The sequence below is a fragment of the Oncorhynchus mykiss genome, chromosome 4, assembly GCF_057628025.1.
Source record: "Oncorhynchus mykiss isolate SJ-2025 chromosome 4, ASM5762802v1, whole genome shotgun sequence".
NCBI lineage: Eukaryota > Metazoa > Chordata > Actinopteri > Salmoniformes > Salmonidae > Oncorhynchus > Oncorhynchus mykiss.
The window spans coordinates 56,186,464-56,209,142 of NC_143025.1; the positions used below are offsets into that span (position 1 = coordinate 56,186,464).

Consider the following 22,679-nt stretch of genomic DNA (forward strand, 5'->3'; position numbering starts at 1 on the left):
GTATGTAATTCAATCTGTATCTGTGTCATATTACCATCTCTGAAGAATGAATCAAAGTCACATTCTTACAGGTGTCGCAGTTAAATAACAAGAACATCTAAGTTGTATAAAGCAAATCCTTTGCATGACACAACTACTATTATTCAAACACAGACACAGAAACACACATACACAAACACCAACACACCACACCAGTCGATGGATGAGGAGGAAGGGGAGGAAGAGAAAGGGAAAATAGGACTGGAGCAGGAAAGAAGGGAGGATGAGGGATGGACAGATCCCCCTCCCTCCTCCCTGATGTGAAAGAGGTCATGATGGAGTTTCTCTGGTGACACAGGGGGAGGGGAGAGCTGGAGGAGGTGAGGGAGGGCACAGGAGGACACTGTTGCATCAGACAGTGGGTGTCTTTATCGTTGTGTGTGTGTGTGTGTGTGTGTGTGTGTCTGTGGGAGGGCCATGCACAGACCTTTCAGGGGCAGGTGCTCAAAATGAACAAAAGCCACCCCCCCTTTTGTTTTCGCATAGGTCTATTTATTTCTGCAACATCAAACACTCATCACAAATTGTAAGCAAGTTAGTTACAGTGCCTCCTAAAGATATTGATGCAGATTTACATGAATCATCTACTCGTTAGCTAGCTCAATTATTTGTTTTATTGATTGTGATTTATCTTCAATGTTCTTAAATAATAGCTTCATAATATAGCCTAATGTTCATCATCTTTTAACTCATAATATATGTTTGGCTGGCTAATGGCTTGTGTGGATATTTTAGTATATATATGGTGGTTAGGTAAAGTCTGTGCTACCTGTGCTTGGTGCTTAATTTGTAAATCGTGAGGGGCAGGAATAAAAGTGAGCGCTAGAGGGGGGTGACCTTGGGAGCTCTGAGGTACCGGAACGCATGATATATAAAATAAAATAAACATTATAATAAAGCATTGCATGCATACCATTGTATGATTTTTAAGTAATTAATTTGCATGATATATAAAATAAAATAAACATTATAATAAAGCATTGCATGCATACGATTGTATGATTTTTAAGTAATTAATTTGCATGATATATAAAATAAAATAAACATTATAATAAAGCATTGCATGCATACCATTGTATTTGCATAGTGGCATAGAGCAGAAGTTACACACGAGTACCATTTTTTGTAGCCTACGGTCTGGGAGAAATGTGGCCTTTTATAAATGCATTTCATGCAACTCTATGTCATTTTACATGACTGGAGACTGCCAGAATCTTTAGTAGATACCATACAAATGATCGAAATGACAGGCTACTTTGATACTGACAAACTGAGAATCTGAGAATCTGAGATCAATAAAAACGACCTTGTCTTGAACCCATCAATATTATAGGCCTGTACTGTACAATATGAGGGAATTATAATCCTAAAAAAGCTTTCCAGTTTCATTGACTCACCCGATGATGTGCAGCTCACTTGCCGGCGGTAGCCAATGTGCTTGTGCCAAAAGCCTACCTCTTCCATAAAACAATGTTTGCTCAAAAGGCCAATTTAGGGTTAGTTCGTCGGCGGCCGTTGGAGCAAACAAAGGGAAGTGCGGGAAGGCAGGACAAAGAAGCTATGAAGAGCAGGAAAAAACGTGATCGTGTGCTCTGTTCCAAGCAGAATATCGTGCGGATAGACAAACATTTCAAGTCCGCCCATGCGCTTAAGTATGGGACTATCAAATGGAAGCAAGCTAGCCAGCAGTCTACCGCCAGACAGCAAGCCGAATCAGGGCAGCCTAGGGAACCACGTTTGGAACCAATGTAGCAAGTCTGCGTCGGAGAGACTTCAACAAACAGCGAGAGTGATGAATTCGCCTCTGAATCGTCCAGCATTGAAGGTCAGGGGAATGCAATTTTGACTGAATATGAACACTTTATTCTGGGTAAAAACCCTTCAGTGAAATGAATTGACAATACTCGCAGTAGTGTTTCCCGAGTACAGGAATTCCTCCATGTTATGTCAGAAGGCAAAGGCCGATGAAGGATTGTGTTCCCTGGATAATTACAGACGTGTTTCTGGGTGGCATAGCCAAGTTGAAGACCGTGGTTTGGCCCCAACCACATTAAAAATCTATCGGGCCGATGTTCAAAGTTTCCTGAAATATCTTATTGAGTTTAAGCCTAAACGGCTGCGGGCTAAAGCCAGTGGAATTAGATCGGTGTTACTCTACATGGCACAGATGGATCGTGATTCCCGGCAGACCCAGTACAGGGCGAAATGTTGCATGTGCTGCAGAGATGAGGTGCTCAATGCTGCAGAGTTAAAGCAGTTTGTCCAGCTAAGTGCTAAAGCTATTCCTTCGGGTTCTCAGCAGACTGGAGGTCCGAGCAACTTGCTCTGACAGACGTAGGTTTGCGGCTCTCATGACCAGCAAGTTGGCCGTATTTAGTGGCACTAGACGATCCCCAGTCACGATGTTCACTGATTTTCTGGAAGTAACCCAGGAAAGTGGGGGGTTTCAGCTCTGTGTTGCAAGTCACAAAACGAACTATAGCTTCAGGGAGTGCAGAATTGTGATATCGGAGGAGGAATACACTTGGCTTAAACAATTCCATCAGATCAGGCCTCATCTGAGTGGAATCTGCTCAGACTAAGAAGCATTCTTTTTCACGTCCTGCGGAAAAACGTACAATAGGATGTACAACAGGATGTGGAACAGATATTTGCCGAGTTTGGTATTGGAAGTCAAGTGACTTTCGGTACACTTCGACGAAGCGTTGCTACAATGAACTTAAATCAAGATTCGGTTACAGACCACGGATCCGTGGCCAGCCATATGTGCCATTCCCTTGAAACACAGGCAAGGCACTACTAGTACCATAATTTGCCTCATTACGCCAGCCGGGTGCTCCCATAGCGGGCATGGAGGTCTGGAACCCCCCTAAATGCATTTAAAACCATTTTGAAAATTTGGGCTTGGTAACCCAAAAATAATACCAGATGCCCGTGGTCTTAGTCATTTTTCTGAAGAAAAAAAAAAACTCCATAAATCACTAGGGGCAGCCCCCATTGATTTGGGCCCGTAGTGGGGTGCTCCCATAGCGGGCATGGAGGTCTGGATGCCCCCTAAATGTATTAAAAAGCATTTAAAAAATATGGGCCTGGTAACCCATCCAATCACCAGGCCCACAGCTGGACTTGGTCTCTGGAGCGAAAGGAAAAAGTGGGCACTGTCACTTTTTCGATCAATTTCTGAATTTTCCAAAAAATGATTAAAAATACTTCCCGAGGTGCTAAAGGTCCCAAATGTTGGTTAATACCCTCTCTCGTGATGGGCCACAATTACCCTTGGTTTAAAAAAGTTTGCATCCATAGGAAGCTATAGGCCCTGCCACCTACACATTTTTTCACCAACTTGTGTTGATCCTCAACACTGGAGCTCCCCAGGGGTGCGTGCTAAGTCCCCTCCTGTACTCCCTGTTCACCCACAACTGCATGGCCAGGCACGACTCCAACACCATCATTAAGTTTGCTGACGACAAAACAGTGGTAGGCCTGATCACCAACAACGCCGAGACACCCTAGAGGGAGGAAGTCAGAGACCTGGCCGGGTGGTGCCAGAATAACAACCTATTCCTCGACGTAACCAAGAATAAGGAGATATTTGTGGACTACAGGAAAAGGAGCATCAAGCACGTCCCCATTCTCATCGACGGGGCTGTAGTGAAGCAGATTGAGAACGTCAAATTCCTTGGTGTCCACATCACCAACAAACTAGAATGGTCCAAACACACCAAGACAGTCATGAAGAGGGCACAACAAAGCCTATTCCCCCTCAGGAAACTAAAAAGATTTGGCATGGGTCCTGAGATCCTCAAAAGGTTCTACAGCTGCAACATCGAGAGCATCCTGACCGGTTGCATCACTGCCTGGTACGGCAATTGCTAGGCCTCTGACCGCAAGGCACTTCAGAGGGTGGTGCGTACGGCCCAATACATCACTGGGGCAAAGCTGCCTGCAATCCAGGACCTCTACACCAGGCGGTGTCAGAGGAAGGCCCTAAAAATTGTCAAAGACCCCAGCCACCCCAGTCATAGACTGTTCTCTCTACTACCGCATGGCAAGCGGTACCGGAGTGCCAAGTATAAGACAAAAAGACTTCTCAACAGTTTTTACCCCCAAGCCATAAGACTCCTGAACGGGTAACCAAATGGTTACCCAGACTATTTGCTTTGTGTGCCCCCTCCCAACCCCTCTTTTACGCTGCTGCTACTCTCTGTTTAACTTATATGCATAGTCATTTTAACCATATATCCATGTACATACTACCTCAATTGGCCCGACCAACCAGTGCTCCCGCACATAGGCTAACTGGGCTATCTGCATTGTGTCCCGCTACCCACCACCAACCAACCCCTCTTTATGCTACTGCTACTCTCTGTTCATCATATATGCATAGTCAATTTAACCATATCTACATACTACCTTAATCAGCCTGACTAACCGGTGTCTGTACATAGCCTTGCTACTCTTATTTTCAAATGTATTTTTACTGTTGTTTTATTTATTTACTTACCTACACACACACACACGCACACATACCTTTTTTTCCTGCACTATTGGTTAGAGCCTGTAAGTAAGCATTTCACTGTAAGGTCTACACCTGTTGTATTCGGCGCACGTGACAAATAAACTTTGATTTGAAGTTTGATTTAATTTGATTTGAAGATGCTTCCCCCTCTCAGGCCCCAGAGCCTGTGTAGGGATCTGAGTACATTTGACTAAGTGAAGGAGTGCATTGACTTTTGTTTCGTTTTTTGAGGCTAATATGTGGAAATTATTATAATTTTCTTGTTGTTATATTATTATTATTTTGTATATATTTTTGTTAGAGTATTTTAATTTTTACCCCACCCAATAGGTGGCGGCAATACAACTTTTGGGATGTAGTCTGTCAATAAATCATTGAAGAAGAGTAAGACATTTTAAGAAGAAGTTGATGTTTGGACGGGTCCAGAAAGTCCTATCCAAACAATTATTTAAGTCTTTGACACAACTTTTCTTATTACGGAATTCAAGAACAGTCACTTCTAAAATGTCTTTCCAGTACCCAAATGCTTACCGTGACGAGGCAGTTGTAAGTAACAGGCTAGCTTGTCATGTCGCTTCCAAGGCAATGGGGAGGAGCTAGCCACTTGCTAGCTTGCCATGTACCGGTACATGCTAACTAGCTAGCGCTCTTTGTTTATTTAGATAGTTTGAGGCTACTAAAATTAGTTGGCATTTGAACACATGCACATTGCTAGCTATGAACCGAGTTCGCGAGCTAACAAATGAACATCGGCTAGCTAACTGTTAGCTTGTAGGCTAATGTTACCGGCATGGATAACCAAACCTCAAATGAATGAATGAGTCAGCCAGCCAGCTAACGTTAGCTCGGCTTCGTTCGCCTTTTGTTGGCTTTGTCTCATGTTAGCTAGCTGCTAGCAAAGCTTTTGCATAGGCTGGCTAGCTAGCAAGCTAACCTTAGCGCTGTCATGTTATCGCATAACATCCAGCAGCAAATGATCAAAGTTGTTGGGTGACTGCTGCCGCACATTATGGATTTCACCTGCTTGTTATTTCTCACAGGTGGACGACTACCATGGCAATAAGATTCCAGACCCGTACAGTTGGCTGGAAGACCCAGACAGCGAAAAGACGCAGGTAAACGCCCATTTGCCATTAATTCAACACTGGTTGAAGGAATGTTATCGCAACGTTACCAGTTGATTTCGGTCAGGGAGTCCTTAGTCGGGGTCAATATTTTCAATTCTGATGAAATTCACATTAATTTGTATGTTATTACTTTTATCAAGGTATAGTAAAGTTAGCTGAGTTGGTCACTGTAGAATGTGCCACTGCCAACTCCCCCCCCCCCCCCACAATCAAGGGGGGGAAAAAAATGAAATTAATTTGAGTCACCAACTCAGCACATCTACCAAAAATGTCCAGCAGCTATTGACATAGGCTACTGACACAGTAGGTAAGGTTGCAACCAGCACCACCACCTGTGAATTAGTGGTCATTGCATTGATGTTGATATGTATTGTTTCTTCCCAGGCTTTTGTCAATGCTCAGAACCAGCTGACACTGCCCTACTTGGAGCGCTGTGAGGTGCGAGACCTGTTCAAGGAGCGCATGACGGAGCTCTACGACTACCCCAAATACAGCTGCCCCTTCAAGAGGGGGAGTAGGTGAGAGGAGTAGGGTTGGGTCAAGGTTAGCGAGCACATTTGACCCGCTTGCTTACAGCTACACTAGGGTCAGACAGCCATCCTTTGTAAATTAAGAAACTGCAGATATGGCTTGGAAAATGTCCCTCATTCTAGGGGTGAGAAAGGTGTCCCATTATCCCAACTGGTACACTGAGAATATTGAATGACTGTTAGTTTTCTGGAAAAATGTCCACAGCAGTCATTCCGACCCTAGTGCATTTGTAAGCAAGCAGGTCGGATCTGCTGTCTAGGTCAAGGTGTGGGAGTTTTGAGGACTTTTGCTGCACCCAAAAACACAGGGTCATGTTCATTAGGGCATGTAACAGAACATGTCTTAAATGTTCTGCAACAGAAAAATAAAAATGAGCATTTCTTATTGGACAGCTCCAGAGGTTTATTCACTAGAAACCCAACAGACGCAAACTATCAAATGGCGCAGGGACCTAGCTGCATTTGTCAAATAGAAAAATGATTCTGCTTCAAAATGTTTTTTTGTTAAAAATAATGACCACACCCCAAGTAGGCCCTCCCAGTTTGGTTTCTTGTGAACACAATCTAGCTGCACCTTGAAGGTGGCTTTCCATCAAATTGGTTTGGTGCATTTTTTTTCAGAGCACTTACCCCCTTATTTTGCTTTGTTTGGACTGGTGTGAACACTGCACTCAGAAACGCACTAAACAACCCACCATGGTTCGCTCAAAAAGGGTAGTAGTGGTCCGATTCAATTCGAACCCTGGTGCAGTTCGCTGCTGGGGAGAAAGAAAAATTACCAGAGTCGAGCGCTATTATTGGTTGTTTGACTGCGAGCATTTGACTAAATGCACACAGCATCATAACTTGAGATCCCTGAAACATTCTGTGAGTAGCTGCGCATTTGAGAGCATCCTATGCAGATTAGGGGAGACGAGGGCTATACCGGGGTTATAGGCTTTTGAATATAGCCTATTCACGTCGGAGTTAGAGCATCTTTCTCTGTTTCCTGCTGCATGTTGAAAGATCAAAGTGAAAGTAATATGAAGATTGGGACACACAAGTGATGCTTCATGATAATCATAAATGGATTTAACAAAAGACATGCATGGACACGTGGTGTTGTTTAGAAATTTTAGTTTGGTAGGTTTCACAAAATGTCAAACAAACTAAAATGTAAATAATAACAAATAGGCAATCTCTGATTCGAACTGTAGCTCAACTGTGTGACAACGCCCTGAGAGGCTCAGGGGGACTTGTCTCTTGGAATACTGGGTAGTGCGGTTCTATTGATGTCTGGCTCACATTCCTGGCCCCCTCTGCAGGTATTTCCACTTCTACAACACTGGTCTCCAGAACCAGAGTGTGATGTATGTTCAGGAGAGCCTGGAGGCAGAGCCCACAGTCTTTCTGGACCCAAACACTTTCTCTGAGGATGGGACTGTTGCTTTACAAGGTGGGGGACTGAAATGTGTACAAACAATATTAATATTTAAAACACATTTGTGTAGAATACTTTCTTTATTGACAATACTATACAGATGGCCATTGTCTTCATGATATATTCTCTATTAACAATCAATGTGTGTCGCTGACTGTGTACTATGTTGTCTAGCCGGACATGCAAGGCTATATGATGTGTATTCAGAAAGTATTCACACCCCTTGACTTTTTCCACATTTTGTTTTGCTACAGCCTGAATTTAAATTTAAAATGGATTCATTTGAGATTTGTCACTGGCCTACACACAATACCCCATAATGTCAAAAGTGGAATTGTGTTTTTGGACATTTTTACAAGTTAATTAAAAATGAAAAGCTGAAATCTCTTGAGTTAATAAGTATTCAACCCCTTTTGTTATGGCAGGCTTATATAACTTCAGGAGTAAACACTGCCTAAAGTCATACATTGCATGGATTCAGTATTTGTGCAGTAATTGTGTTTAACATTTTATTTTAATCACTACCTCATCTCTGTACCCAACACACTAAATTATGTAAGGTCCCTCATTTGAGCAGTGAATTTCAAACACAGATTCAACCACATAGACCAGGGAGGTTTTCCAATGCCTCACAAAGAAGGGCACCTATTGGTAGATGTATGTGTAAAAAGGGGGGAAAAAGACATTGAACATCCCGTTGAGTATTGTGAAATATTAATTACACTTTGGATGATGTATCAATACACCCAGTCAATACAAAGATACAGGCGTCCTTCCTAACTCAGTTGCCAGGGAGGAAGGAAACTGCTCATGGATTTCAGTTTGGCCAATGCTGACTTTAAAACAGAGTTTAATGGCTGTGATGGGATAAAACTGAAGATGGATCAACAACATTGTAATTGCTCCACAATACTAACCTAATTGACAGTGAAAAGAGAGCCTGTACAGAATTAAACATATTCCAAAGCATCCTGTTTACAGCAAGGCACTGAAAGTAATACTGCAAAATATGTGGCAAAGCAATTAACTTTTTGTCCTGAATACAAAGTGTTATGTTTGGGGCAAATCCAATAGAACATGTTACTGAGTACCACTCTCCATATTTTCAAGGGTTGTGGTAGCTGCATCATATTATGGGTGTGCTTGTAATCATTAAGGACTAGGGAGTTTTTCAGAATGGAGCTAAGCACAGGCAAAATCCTAAAGGAAAACCTGGTTGTCTGCTTTTCACCAGACAGTGGGAGATGTATTCACCTTTCAGCAGGACAATAAACTAAAACACAAGGCCAAATATACACTGGAGTTGCTTACCACAAGACCCTAAATGTTCCTGAGTGGCCGAGTTACAATTCTGACTTAAATCTTCTGAAATCTTTGGAATGACCTGAAAATGGTTGTCTAGCAATGATCAACAACCAATTTGACAGAGCTTGAAGAATTTAGAAAATAATAATGGGCAAATGTTGCACAATCCAGGTGTGGAAATCTCTTGGACTAAAAAATGATAGCCTAACAGCTATATTCACTGCCAAAGTTGCTTGTATGAAGTACTGGCTCAGGGGTGTGAATAGTTACGTAAATTAGATTTCTGTATTTTATGTAATAGATTTGCGACATTTGTAGAAAAAAAAGTGTTTTCACTTCGTTATATGGTATTGTGTGTACAGTCGTGGCCAAAAGTTTTGAGAATGACACAAATATTCATTTTCACAAAATCTGCTGCCTCAGTTTGTATGATGACAATTTGCATATATTCCAGAATGTTATGAAGAGTGATCAAATTAATTGCAAAGTCCCTCTTTGTCATGCAAATGAACTGAATCCCCAAAAAACGTTTCCACTGCATTTCAGCCCTGCCACAAAAAGACCAGCTGACATTATGTCAGTGATTCTCTCATTAACACAGGTGTGAGTGTTGATGAGGACAAGACTGGAGATCACTCTGTCATGCTGATTGAGTTCGAATAACAGACTGGAAGCTTCAAAAGGAGGGTGGTGCTTGGAATCTCTGTTCTTCCTCTGTCAAACATGGTTACCTGCAAGGAAACACATGCCGTCATCATTGCTTTGCACAGAAAGGGCTTCACAGGCAAGGATATTGCTGCCAGTAAGATTGCACCTAAATCAACCATTTATCGGATCATCAAGAACTTCAAGGAGAGCAGTTCAATTGTTGTGAAGAAGGCTTCAGTGCGCCCAAGAAAGTCCAGCAAGCGCCAGGACCGTCTCCTGAAGTTGATTCAGCTGCTGGATTGGGCCTCCACCTGAACAGAGCTTGCTCAGGAATGGCAGCAGGCAGGTGTGAGTGCATCTGCACGCACAGTGAGGTGAAACATTTTGGAGGATGGCCTGGTGTCATGAAGGGCAGCAAAGAAGCCACTTCTCTGCAGGATAAACATAATGGACAGACTGATATTTTGCAAAAGGTACAGGGATTGGACTGCTGAGTACTGGGGTAAAGTCATTTTCTCAATTGTTTGGGGCATCCGGAAAAAAGCTTGTCCGGAGAAGACGAGGTGAGTGCTACTATCAGTCCTGTGTCATGCCAACAGTAAAGCATCCTGAGACCGTTCATGTGTGGGGTTGCTTCTCAGCCAAGGGAGTGGGCTCAATCACAATTTTGCCTAAGAACACAGCAATGAATAAAGAATGTTACCAACACATCCTCCGAGACCAACTTCTCCCAACCATCCAGGAACAGTTTGGTGACGAACAAAGCTTTTTCCAGCATGATGGAGCACCTTGCCATAAGGCAAAAGTGATAACTAAGTGGCTCGGGGAACAAAACATCAATATTTGAGCTCACCTTAGCTCAAATTTGATACTCATACCAAAGGGTATGAATACTTATGTAAATAAGTTATTTCTGTTTAAATTTAATACATTTGCAATAATATCTAAACCTGTTCACTTTGTCATTATGGGGTATTGTGTCTAGTGTGACGAGAAAAACATTTAATTAATTTTAGAATACGGCTATAATGTAACAAAGTGGAAAAAGCCAAGGGTCTAAATACTTTCTGAATGCAGTGTGTGTTATAGTACCAGTCAAAGGTTTGGACACCTACTCATTCCAGGTTTTTAATTTATTTTAACCATTTTTAACATTGTAGAATAACAGTTAAGACATTAACTATGAAATAACACATGGAATCATGTAGTAACCAAAAAAACTGTTAAATGTAAAATATTTATTTGTTTAAGTTCCTTCAAAGTAGCCACCCTTTGCCTTGATGACAGCTTAGCACACTCTTGGCATTTTCTCAACCAGCTTCACTTGGAATGCTTTTCCTTCACTCTGCGGTTCCTTCACTCTGCGGTCCAACTCATCCCAAACCATCTCAATTGGGTTGAATTTGGGTGATTGTGGAGGCCAGGTAATCTGATGCAGCACTTCATCACTCTCCTTCTTGGTCAAATAGCCCTTACACAGCCTGGAGGTGTGTTTGATCATTGTCCTGTTGTAAAACAAATGATAAGCGCAAGCCAGATGGGATGACGTATCGATGCAGAATGCTGTGGTAGCAATGCTGGTTTAGTGTGCCTTGAATTCTAAATCAATCACTGACAGTTCCACCAGCAAATCACCCACATGCCATCACACCACCACCTCCATGCTTCACGGTGGAACCACACATGCGGAGATCATCCGTTCAGCTACTCTGTGTCTCAGAAAGACATGGCGGTTGGAACCTAAAATCAAATTTGGACTCATCAGAACAAAGGACAGATTTCCACCAGTGTAATATCCATTGCTCGTGTTTCTTGGCCCAGGCAGCTCTCTTCTTCTTATTGGTGTCCTTTAGTAGTGGTTTCTTTGCAGCAATTCAACCATGAAGGCCTGATTTCATGCAGTCTCCTCTGAACAGTTGATGTTGTGTCTGTTACTTGAACTCTGTGAAGGAGTTATTTGGGCTTTGATTTCTGAGGCTGGCAACTCTAATGAGGTAACTCTGTCTTCCTTTCCTGTGGCAGTCCTCATGAGAGCCAGTTTCATAGCGCTTGATGGTTTTTGCGACTGCACTTGAAGAAACTTTCAAAGTTCTTAATTTTCCAGATTGACTGACCTTTAATGTCTTAAAGTAATGCTTGACTGTCCTTTATCTTTGCTTATTTGAGCTGTTCTTGCCTAAATTTGGACTTCTTCTGTATACTACTCTACCTTGTCACAACACAACTGATTTGGCTCAAACACATTAAGGAAAGAAATTCCACAAATGTAATTTTAACAAGGCACACTCTTAATTGAAATGCGTTCCAGGTGACGACCTCATGAAGCTGGTTGAGAGAGTGCCAAGTCTGCAAAGCTGACATCAAGGCAAAGGGTGGCTACTTTGAAGATAAAAAAAAATTAAAAAAAAGATACAAATACTTTGATTTAACACTTTTTTTGTTTACTACATGATTCCATATGTTTCATAGTGTTGATATCTTCACTATTATTCTACATTGTAGAAGTAAAGAAACCCTGTAATGAGTAGGTGTGTCCAAACTTCTGACTGGTACTGTATGTCGAGAGAACTTCACCTGTCGACCAAATTTTGTCTGTGGACCATACGTCGGGGAATCCTGGCATAGGTTAACTCATTGTGACCCTGCTTTCCAGTGTCTCCTGTAATGTCTTCACTATAAAAGTCTTACTTGGTTAAATAAAGGCTTTAAATCAGGTTCTGTCAATCCTCAGGCTATGCGTTCTCGGAGGATGGCGAATACCTGGCGTATGGTACCAGCGCCAGCGGCTCGGACTGGGTGGAGATGCACTTCCTGCAGGTGGAGGGGGCTGTCGCCCTCAAGGACAAACTAGAGAGGGTTAAGTTCAGCTGCATGTCCTGGACCCACGACGGCAAGGGCCTCTTCTACAACTCTTACCCCATGCAGGAGGGCAAGAGCGACGGTGAGCATCTTGGCTACGTAGACGCACACTGAACAAAAATATAAACGCAACATGTAAAGTGTGGGTCCCATGTATCTTGACTTGAAATTAAAGCTCGCAGAAATGTTCAAAATGCACAAAGCCAATTTCTCTCCATTTTTATGCACAAATTAGTTTACATCCCAGTTAGTGAGCATTTATCCTTTGCCAAGGTAATCCATCCACCTGAGAAGCCGATTTAAACAGCACCTTGCGTTGGGACAATAAAAGGCCACTAAAATGTGGGAGCATGCAATTGGTATGCTGACTGCAGTAATGTCCACCCAAGCTGTTGCCAGAGACTTGAATGTTCATTTCTCTACCATAAGCCGCCTCCGTTTTTTTGTTTGGCAGTACATCCAACTGGCCTTACAATCGCAGACCACTTGTATGGCCTCGTGTGGACGCGCAATTTGCTGATGTCAACGTTGTGAACAGAGTGCCCCGCGGTGGGGGTATGGGCAGGCGTAAGCTACAGACAATGAACACAATTGCATTTTAGTGATGACAATTTAAATGCACGGAGATACGCAACGAAGTCCTAAGGCTCATTGTCTTACCATTCATTCGCAGTCATCACCTCATGTTTCAGCATTATAATGCACGGCCCCATGTCGGAAGGATCTGTACACAACTTCTGGAAGCTGAAAATGTCACATTTCTTCCTTTGGCTGCATAATCACCAGATGTCGATCCAGAGAATCCCAAACATGCTCAATAGGTCACGTGTACGACAGCGTGTTCCAGTTCCCACCAATATCCAGCAACTTTGCACAGCAATTGAAGAGGAGTGGGCCACAATCAACAGCCTGATCAACTCTATGGGAAGGAGATGTCACGCTGCATGAAGTAAATGGTCACACTAGATACTGACTGGTTTTCTGATCCAAGCCTCGATCTGTGAACAACAGATGCGTATCTGTATTCCCAGTCGTGATTAGGGCCTAATGAATTGTTTTCAATTGACTGATTTCCTTACAAGAACTGTAACTCAGTAAAATCGTTGCGTGTTTTATAATATGTTAGGGATCTCCCATTGCCACAATGGGGCAGACATGGTACATTAACGTCTCTCTCTCCTCTAGGCACGGAGACGTCCACCAACCTGCACCAGAAGCTCTACTTTCACGTGCTGGGGACCCCCCAGTCCCAGGACTGCCTATGTGCTGAGTTCTCCGACCACCCCAAGTGGATGAGCGGTGTCGAGGTAGGATGGAGTCACTATTACTTAAACGCTCCTCAACAGACAGGTGGGTGCTTGACTTGGTTCTAAGCTTTAATAGGCACTGAAGCAGAAATGACATTTGAGTAATGTCGTTATCTTTAATGTAAGTAATGTTTTCTGTTCATTTCACATCTATGCCAATCCTTTTCCCCTCTACACAATTTTGCTGTTAGCAATTTCTCTGGTATTTTATTTGGGTTAGCGGAAGACTTTTGTGGTCAGAGTGCTTGACCAGTGTCGCTCTCTCCAGGTGTCCGATGACGGACGCTATGTGCTGCTGTCCATCAGGGAGGGCTGTGACCCGGTCAACCGGCTGTGGTACTGCGACCTCCAAACCACTCCTCAGGGCATCACAGGTACCCCTTGCCTTCATAATAAATTAATAATCACAAGTACCCTCGTCCAAAACGATGGTTCCCCGGAAGCTTTCTGTAGCTTCCTTAACCAACAATGCAGTTCAAGAAATAGTTATGAAAATATAAAACTAAAGTACATTTTTTTAAATAAAAAGTAACAATACAATAACAACGAGGCTATATACATGGGGTACTGGTACAGAGTCGTGCGGGGGTACAGGTTAGTTGAGGTCATTTGTACATGTAGGTAGGGGTGAAGTGACTATGCATAGATAATAAACAGCGAGTAGCAGCAGCGTAAAAAAACGGGTCAATGCAAATAGTCTGGGTAGCAATTTGATTAATTGTTTATCAGTCTTATGGCTTCAGGATAGAAGCTGTTAAGGAGCCTTTTGAACCTAGACTTTGTGCTCTGGTACTGCTTTCCATGTGGTAGCAGAGAGAACAGTCTATGACTAGGGCCTCTGGAGTCTTTGACAATTTTTAGGGCCTTCCTCTGACACCGCCTGGTATATAGGTCCTAAATGGCAGGAAGGTTGGCCCCAGTAATCTACTTGGCCGTACGCACTACCCTCTGTAGCACCTTGTAGTCAGATGCCGAGCAGTGTCACCATACCAGGCGGTGATGCGACCGGTCAGGATGCTCTCTGATGCAGCTGTAGAACTTTTTTAGGATCTGGGGACACACGCCAAATCTTTTCAGTCTCCTGAGGGGGGAAATGAGTTTTCGTGCCCTCTTCACAATTGTCTGGGTGTGTTTGGACTAGAGGTCGACCGATTAATCGGAATGGCCGATTAATTAGGGACGATTTCAAGTTTTCATAACAATCGGAAATCGGTATTTTTTTATACCTTTTTATTTGACTAGGCAAGTCAGTTAAGAACACGTTCTTATTTTCAATGACTAGAAACTGTGGGTTAACTGCCTTGTTCAGGGGCAGAACGACAGATTTTCACCGTGTCAGCTCAGGGGTTCCAATCTTGCAACCGCACAGTTAAGTAGTCCAACGCTTTAACCATTGCACTCCATGAGTAGGCTGCCTGTTAGGCAAATGCAGTAGAAGCCAAGGTAAATTGCTAGCTAGCATTAAACTTATAAAAACAATCAATCATAATCACTAGATATAACTACTAATCCAGTTTAGCAGGCAATATTAACCAGGTGAAATTGTGTCATTTCTCTTGAGTTCATTGCACGTAGAGTCAGGGTATATGCAACAGTTTGGGCTGCCTGGCTCATTGCGAACTAATTTGCCAGAATTTTATGTAATTATGACATACATTAATGGTTGTGCAATGTAACAAGAATATTTAGACTTAGGGATGCCACCCGTTAGATAAAATACCGAACGGTTCCGTATTTCACTGAAATAATAAACGTTTTGTTTTAAAAATAATAGTTTCCGGATTCGATCATATTATTATCATACATTTCTGTGTGTTATAATTAAGTCTGATTTGATAGAGCAGTCTGACTGAGCAGCAGCAGGCCCGTAATCATTCATTCAAACAGCACTTTCGTGCATTTTGCCAGCAGCTCTTCGCAAGCACAGTGCTGTTTATGACTTCAAGCCTATCAGCCTAATGGCTGGTGTAACCCATGTTAAATGGCTAGCTAGTTTAGCTGGGTGTGCGCTAATACTGTTTCAAACGTCACTCGCTTTTAGATTTGTAGTAGTTATTCCCCTTGCGCTGCAAGGGCCGTGGCTTTTGTGGAGTGATGGGTAACGATGCTTCGAGTGTGGCTGTTGTCGACGTGTTCCTGGTTCGAGCCCAGGTAGGGGCGAGGAGGGGGACGGAAGCTATACTGTTACACTGGCAATACAATAGTGCCTATAAGTCAAAGGTATATAAAATACAAATGGTAGAGAGAGAGAGAGAGAGAGAGTCCTATAAATACTATATTAACTACAACCTAAAACCTCTTACCTTCGATTATTGAAGTCTCATGTTAAAAGGAAGCACCAACTTTCATATGTTCTCATGTTCTGAGCAAGGAACTTAAACGTTATCTTTTTTACATGGCACATATTTTACATGGCACACATTTTTACATGGCACATATTACTTTCTTCTCCAACACTTTGTTTTTGCATTATTTAAACCAAGTTTAACATGTTTCATTATTTATTTGAGGCTAAATTGATTTTATTTATGTTTTATATTAAGTTAAAATAAGTGTTAATTCAGTATTGTTGTAATTGTCACCATTACAAAAAAAAAAAAATGGCCGATTAATCGGTATCGGCTTTTTTGGTCCTCCAATAATCGGTGTCGGCGTTGAAAAGTCATAATCGGTCGACCTCTAGTTTGGACCATTATAGTTGTTGGTGATGTGGACACCAAGGAACTTAACTCTCGACCGGCTCCACTGCTTCCACGTTGATGTGAATGGGAGTGTATTCGGCTCTCCTTTTCCTGTAGTACACCATCAGCTCCTTCGTCTTACTCACGTTGAGGGAGAGGTTGTTGTCCTGACACCAGGTCTCTGACCACCTCCCTATAGGCTGTCTCATTGTTGTCGGTGATCAGGTCTGTTGTGTAGTTAGTAAATGTAATGATGGTGGACAGGAGAGAACTAAGCACGCACCCCTGAGGGTCTCCAGTGTTGAGGATCAACGTGGCAGATGTGTTCTTGCCTACCCTTACCACCTGGGGGCGGCCCGTCACAGGGAAGTGTTTAGTCCTAGGATCCTTAGCTTAGTAATGAGCTTTGTGGGCACTGTGGTGTTGAACACTGAGCTGCAGTCAATGAACCGCACACTTACATAGGTGTTGCTTTTGTCCATGTGGGAAAGAGCAGTGTGGAGTGAGATTGTCCCTGCGACCTTGTGAATGTTGTCCTGTTTTAAAGGTCTTGCTCACATCAGCTACGAAGAGCTTGATCACGCAGTCATCCAGAACAGCTAGGGCTCTCATGCATGCTTCAGTGTTGTTTACCTCGAAGCTAGCATAAAAGGCATTTAGCTCGTCTGATAGGCTTACGGCACTGGGCAGCTCACAACTGTGCTTCCCTTTGTCCCTTTCCCAGCCACTTCTGATGAGCGTCAGAGCCGGTGTAGTAGGATTGATGTTTTGCCTGTTTGATGGTTTGTCTGAGGGCATAGTGGGTTTTCTTAAAAGCGTCCGGATTAGTGTCCCGCTCCTTGAAAGCAGCAGCTCTAGCCTTTAGCTCGGTGCGGATGTTGCCTGTATCCACAGCTTCTGGTTGGGATATGTATGTACGATCACTGTGGGGACGACGTCTTTGATCTGCCTATTGATGAAGCCGGCGACTGAGGTGATATACTCCTCAATGCAATTGGATGAATCCTGGAACATACTCCAGTCTGTGCTAGCAAAACACTCCTGTAGCTTAGATTCCGCATCATCTGATCACTTCCATATTGAGCGAGTCGCTGGTACTTCCTGCTTTAGTTTTTGTTTGTTTGTCTGCAGCAGGAATCGGGAGGATAGAATTATGTTCAGATTTGCCAAATGGAGGGCGCGGGAGAGCTTTGTATACATCTCTAATTAGCAGCCTCTGTGTTAGTGATGGCTGTTTAATAGTCTGATGGCCTTGAGATAAGCTGTTTTTCAGTCTCTGTCCCAGCTGTACTGACCTCACCTTCTGGATGATGGCGGGGTGAACAGGCAGTGGCCTTCCTGTGACATCGGGTACTGTAGGTGTCCTGGAGAGTGGGTAGTTTGCCCCCGGTCATGCGTTGTGCAGACCGCACCACCCTCTTGTGAGCCTTGTGGTTGTGGGCGGTGTAGTTGCCGTACTAGGCGGTGATACAGCCCGACAGGATGCTCTCAATTGTGCATCTGTAAAAGTGAGGGTTTTGGGTGACGAGCCAAATTTCTTCAGGTTCCTGAGATTGAAGAGGAGTGGTTGTGCCGTCACCACACTGTCTGTGTGGGTGGACCATTTCAGTTTGTCAGTGATATGTACGCAGAGGAACTTAACTTTCCACCTTCTCCACTGCTGTCCTGTCTGTGGATAGGGGGTGCTCCATCTGCTGTTTCCTGAAGTCCACAATCATCTTCTTAGTTTTGTTGATGAGTGAGGTTATTTTCCTGACACCACACTCCCAGAGCCCTCCCCTCCTCCCTGCAGGCTGTCTCGTTGTTGGTAGTCAAGCCTACTCCTTTTGTGTCGTCTGAGTTGTAGGCGTGCATGGCCATGCAGTCATGGGTGAACAGGAATTACAGGAGGGGGCTGAGCATGCACCCTTGTGGGGCCCCAGTGTTGAGGATCAGCGAAGTGGAGATGTTGTTTCCTAGCTTCACCACCTGGGGGTGGCCCGTTAGGAAGTCCAGGACCTAATACCCAGGGCCTCGAGCTTAATGATGTGCTTGGAGGGTACAATGGTGTTGAATGCTGAGCTATAGTCAATGAACAGCATTCTTACATAGGTATTGCTCTTGTCCAGATGGGATAGGACAGTGCAATGACACAGATGTGCCAAGTTTTGAGGGAGTGTGCAATTGGAATGCTCACTGCAGGAATGTCCACCCAAGCTGTTACCAGAGAATTGAATGTTAATTTCTCTACAATAAGCTGCCTCCAACGTCGTTTTAGAGAATTTGGCGATACGTCCAACCGGCCTCACAACCTCTGACCTCGTGTAACCACGCCAGCCCAGGACCTTCACATCTGGCTTCTTTACCTGCGGGATTGTGTAAGACCAGCCACCTGGACATTAGATGAAACTGGGGAGTATTTCTGTCTGTAATAAAGCCCTTTTGTAGTGAAACATTTATTCTGATTGGCAGGGCCTGGCTCCGTGGTGGGTGGGCCCTGCTCCCAAGTGGGTGGCCCAATTCTCTCACAGGCCCACCCATGGTTGCACCCCTGCCCAGTCACTCAATCATTTGAACTTTTTTGCTATTTTTATATTGGGACATAAAACTAAAACTGAGTTGGCACACAGGTGGCTAAGCTCCTTTTTTTCCCCCTCGTGGAGCCGGGCCCGCAAGCAGATCTGTTTTACAGTGCCTTGCGAAAGTATTCGGCCCCCTTGAACTTTGCGACCTTTTGCCACATTTCAGGCATCTAACATAAAGATATAAAACTGTATTTTTTTGTGAAGAATCAACAACAAGTGGGACACAATCATGAAGTGGAACGACATTTATTGGATATTTCAAACTTTTTTAACAAATCAAAAACTGAAGAATTGGGCGTGCAAAATTATTCAGCCCCCTTAAGTTAATACTTTGTAGCGCCACCTTTTGCTGCGATTACAGCTGTAAGTCGCTTGGGGTATGTCTCTATCAGTTTTGCACATCGAGAGACTGAAATGTTTTCCCATTCCTCCTTGCAAAACAGCTCGAGCTCAGTGAGGTTGGATGGAGAGCATTTGTGAACAGCAGTTTTCAGTTCTTTCCACAGATTCTCGATTGGATTCAGGTCTGGACTTTGACTTGGCCATTCTAACACCTGGATATGTTTATTTTTGAACCATTCCATTGTAGATTTTGCTTTATGTTTTGGATCATTGTCTTGTTGGAAGACAAATCTCCGTCCCAGTCTCAGGTCTTTTGCAGTCTCCATCAGGTTTTCTTCCAGAATGGTCCTGTATTTGGCCCCATCCATCTTCCCATCAATTTTAACCATCTTCCCTGTCCCTGCTGAATAAAAGCAGGCCCAAACCATGATGCTGCCACCACCATGTTTGACAGTGGGGATGGTGTGTTCAGGGTGATGAGCTGTGTTGCTTTTACGCCAAACATAACGTTTTGCATTGTTGCCAAAAAGTTCAATTTTGGTTTCATCTGACCAGAGCACCTTCTTCCACATGTTTGGTGTGTCTCCCAGGTGGCTTGTGGCAAACTTTAAACAACACTTTTTATGGATATCTTTAAGAAATGGCTTTCTTCTTGCCACTCTTCCATAAAGGCCAGATTTGTGCAATATACGACTGATTGTTGTCCTATGGACAGAGTCTCCCACCTCAGCTGTAGATCTCTGCAGTTCATCCAGAGTGATCATGGGCCTCTTGGCTGCATCTCTGATCAGTCTTCTCCTTGTATGAGCTGAAAGTTTAGAGGGACGGCCAGCTCTTGGTAGATTTGCAGTGGTCTGATACTCCTTCCATTTCAATATTATCGCTTGCACAGTGCTCCTTGGGATGTTTAAAGCTTGGGAAATCTTTTTGTATCCAAATCCGGCTTTAAACTTCTTCACAACAGTATCTCGGACCTGCCTGGTGTGTTCCTTGTTCTTCATGATGCTCTCTGCGCTTTTTACGGACCTCTGAGTCTATCACAGTGCAGGTGCATTTATACGGAGACTTGATTACACACAGGTGGATTGTATTTATCATCATTAGTCATTTAGGTCAACATTGGATCATTCAGAGATCCTCACTGAACTTCTGGAGAGAGTTTGCTGCACTGAAAGTATAGGGGCTGAATAATTTTGCACGCCCAATTTTTCAGTTTTTGATTTGTTAAAAAAGTTTGAAATATCCAATAAATGTCGTTCCACTTCATGATTGTGTCCCACTTGTTGTTGATTCTTCACAAAAAAATACACTTTTATATCTTTATGTTTGATGCCTGAAATGTGGCAAAAGGTCGCAAAGTTCAAGGGGGCCGAATACTTTCGCAAGGCACTGTATATCATGTGCTTTCTCATTTGCTGCATACCGACACAGCTTGGCTAAATTTTAACCATGAAGCGGCCATGGTGTGCATAGCCTGTAGGGCTCAGCCAGGACTGTTGCTTTTGGAACTGAATTAAAACATTTTAACAATGTGATTTAACCTATTTGAAGTTTGGAAAATAGATGGCAAAAATTGTTAAATGCTTGTAAACTGCTTACGAGGTCCCCATTGACCGCTGGCAAGCTAGCAGACATGCAGGTTTCTGCTAAGGTGCAACCTTTGGTAGGTTGATGACAGCGTCGGTCTGCTATACAGGGTTCTTACAGGGAACGTGAAATTATCCAAATAATTTGCTCGTGGTTCACGCAGCTCAAACTCCATTGGACTTGAAACAGCGATAGAAATCTAACAGTACAACAAAATACATTTTAAAATGTCCTTTTCATTTTAAACTTCAGTGGTGCAGCTAGTGCTATGAACCAAAACATTAATCTTGAGGCGACGGGTGGAGGGGGTGTAAAATGCAATCTGACATACTGTGTTTATTTTAATCATTGAAAGTGACAAATTACCCAATGGATCATGATAATTTTCTAGTAAAAAAAAAGAGAAGAGCATTAGGCTAAAGCATAGGCTGCTGATGTGAATAATTGTCAGCAAACATTTTAATTTGAAGTCAATCTACATGGTTGGGAATTTATGTTGGACTAATTGGTTAATTACGTTAGATTCAGGCCTGGACAATTCCATTCCTCCGGGGCCTGATTTGATTTGGTGTCACTTTTCCCCCATCCCTAGCAAACGCACCTGATTTTAAAGCAATTGCAATTTTTAACTGAATATGTTTAGTTGAGTATTGGAGTCAGGTGTGTTAGCTGGGGCAAAAGTGTGACGCCAATCAGGCCCCCTGAAGACTGGAGGGTCCCGGGCCTGCATCATGGTATGCACACGTGACAATTAATTCACACATGGTGTGATGGTCGACATGCTAAAAAAATAAATAAAATATTCTTCATTTGAGCTCAATGGGAAAACCTTGTTAAATGGGCAAAATCCATCCATAAGCAGATCTGTTGATTGGCCCTCTGTGTGCCTCGCATTAAATCACTCATTGTATCCCCTTGTATCTCTTTCTTCTCCAGGCCTGTTGCCGTGGGTGAAGCTGATAGACAACTTTGATGCGGAGTACGAGTACGTGACCAATGAGGGCACAGTGTTCACCTTCAAGACCAACCTAGAGGCCCCGCGCTACCGCCTCATCAACATAAACTTTGCCCAGCCTGCCCAGGCCAACTGGAAGGAGCTTATCCCCCAGCACGACAAGGACGTCATCGGTAGGTCACAGACAATGAAAAGACAGTTTTACGCAAATAATATACTTTATACAGAAGCTAGACAAAAATATATACTAAAGAGGAAAAAAATATTTCCATTCACTGCTTGCTACTACCAACAAGTGATCTTTAAAAGGCAGCCTAATGAAGATGTTTTGATTAGGTCGAAGGAATTGTCCGTAGAGCTCCAAGACAGGATTGTGTTGAGGCACTGATCTGGTGAAGGGTACCAAAACATTTCTGCAGCATTGAAGGTCCCCAAGGTCACAGTGGCCTCCATAATTATTAAAAGGAAGAAGTTTGGAAACACCAAGACTCTTCATAGAGCTGGCTGCCCGACCAAACTGAGCAATCGGGGGAGAAGGGACTTTGTCAGGGAGGTGACCAAGAACCCGATGGTCACTCTGACAGAGCTCTAGAGTTCCAATGTGGGGATGGGAGAACCTTCCAGAAGAACAACTATCTCTGCAACTATCTCAGAGGTCGACCGATTAATCGGAATTGCCGATTAATTAGGGCCGATTTCAAGTTTTCATAACAATCGGAAATCGGTATTTTTGGGCGCCGATTTGCCGATGGGGAAAAAAAAAAGGCTTAGCCTTTTGTTAATCCACCTGTCGTCT

General features: G+C 43.3%; 1 protein-coding gene and 1 long non-coding RNA gene across 2 annotated transcripts in view; both read left to right on the forward strand.

The window, feature by feature from the left end:
* Positions 1–22,679, forward strand: part of LOC149984078 (uncharacterized) — a 466,287-nt gene that overhangs the window by 66,580 nt on the left and 377,028 nt on the right. The gene's annotated exons all lie outside the window — the stretch shown is intronic.
* ppce (Prolyl endopeptidase) overlaps positions 4,932–22,679 on the forward strand; it is a 50,234-nt gene continuing 32,486 nt past the window's right edge. The window contains 5 exon segments of the mRNA NM_001165076.2: positions 4,932–5,104; positions 5,599–5,673; positions 6,070–6,203; positions 7,520–7,650; positions 12,320–12,503. Coding sequence (NP_001158548.1) covers positions 4,967–5,104; positions 5,599–5,673; positions 6,070–6,203; positions 7,520–7,650; positions 12,320–12,503 — 662 coding nt within the window. The 5' untranslated portion in view covers positions 4,932–4,966.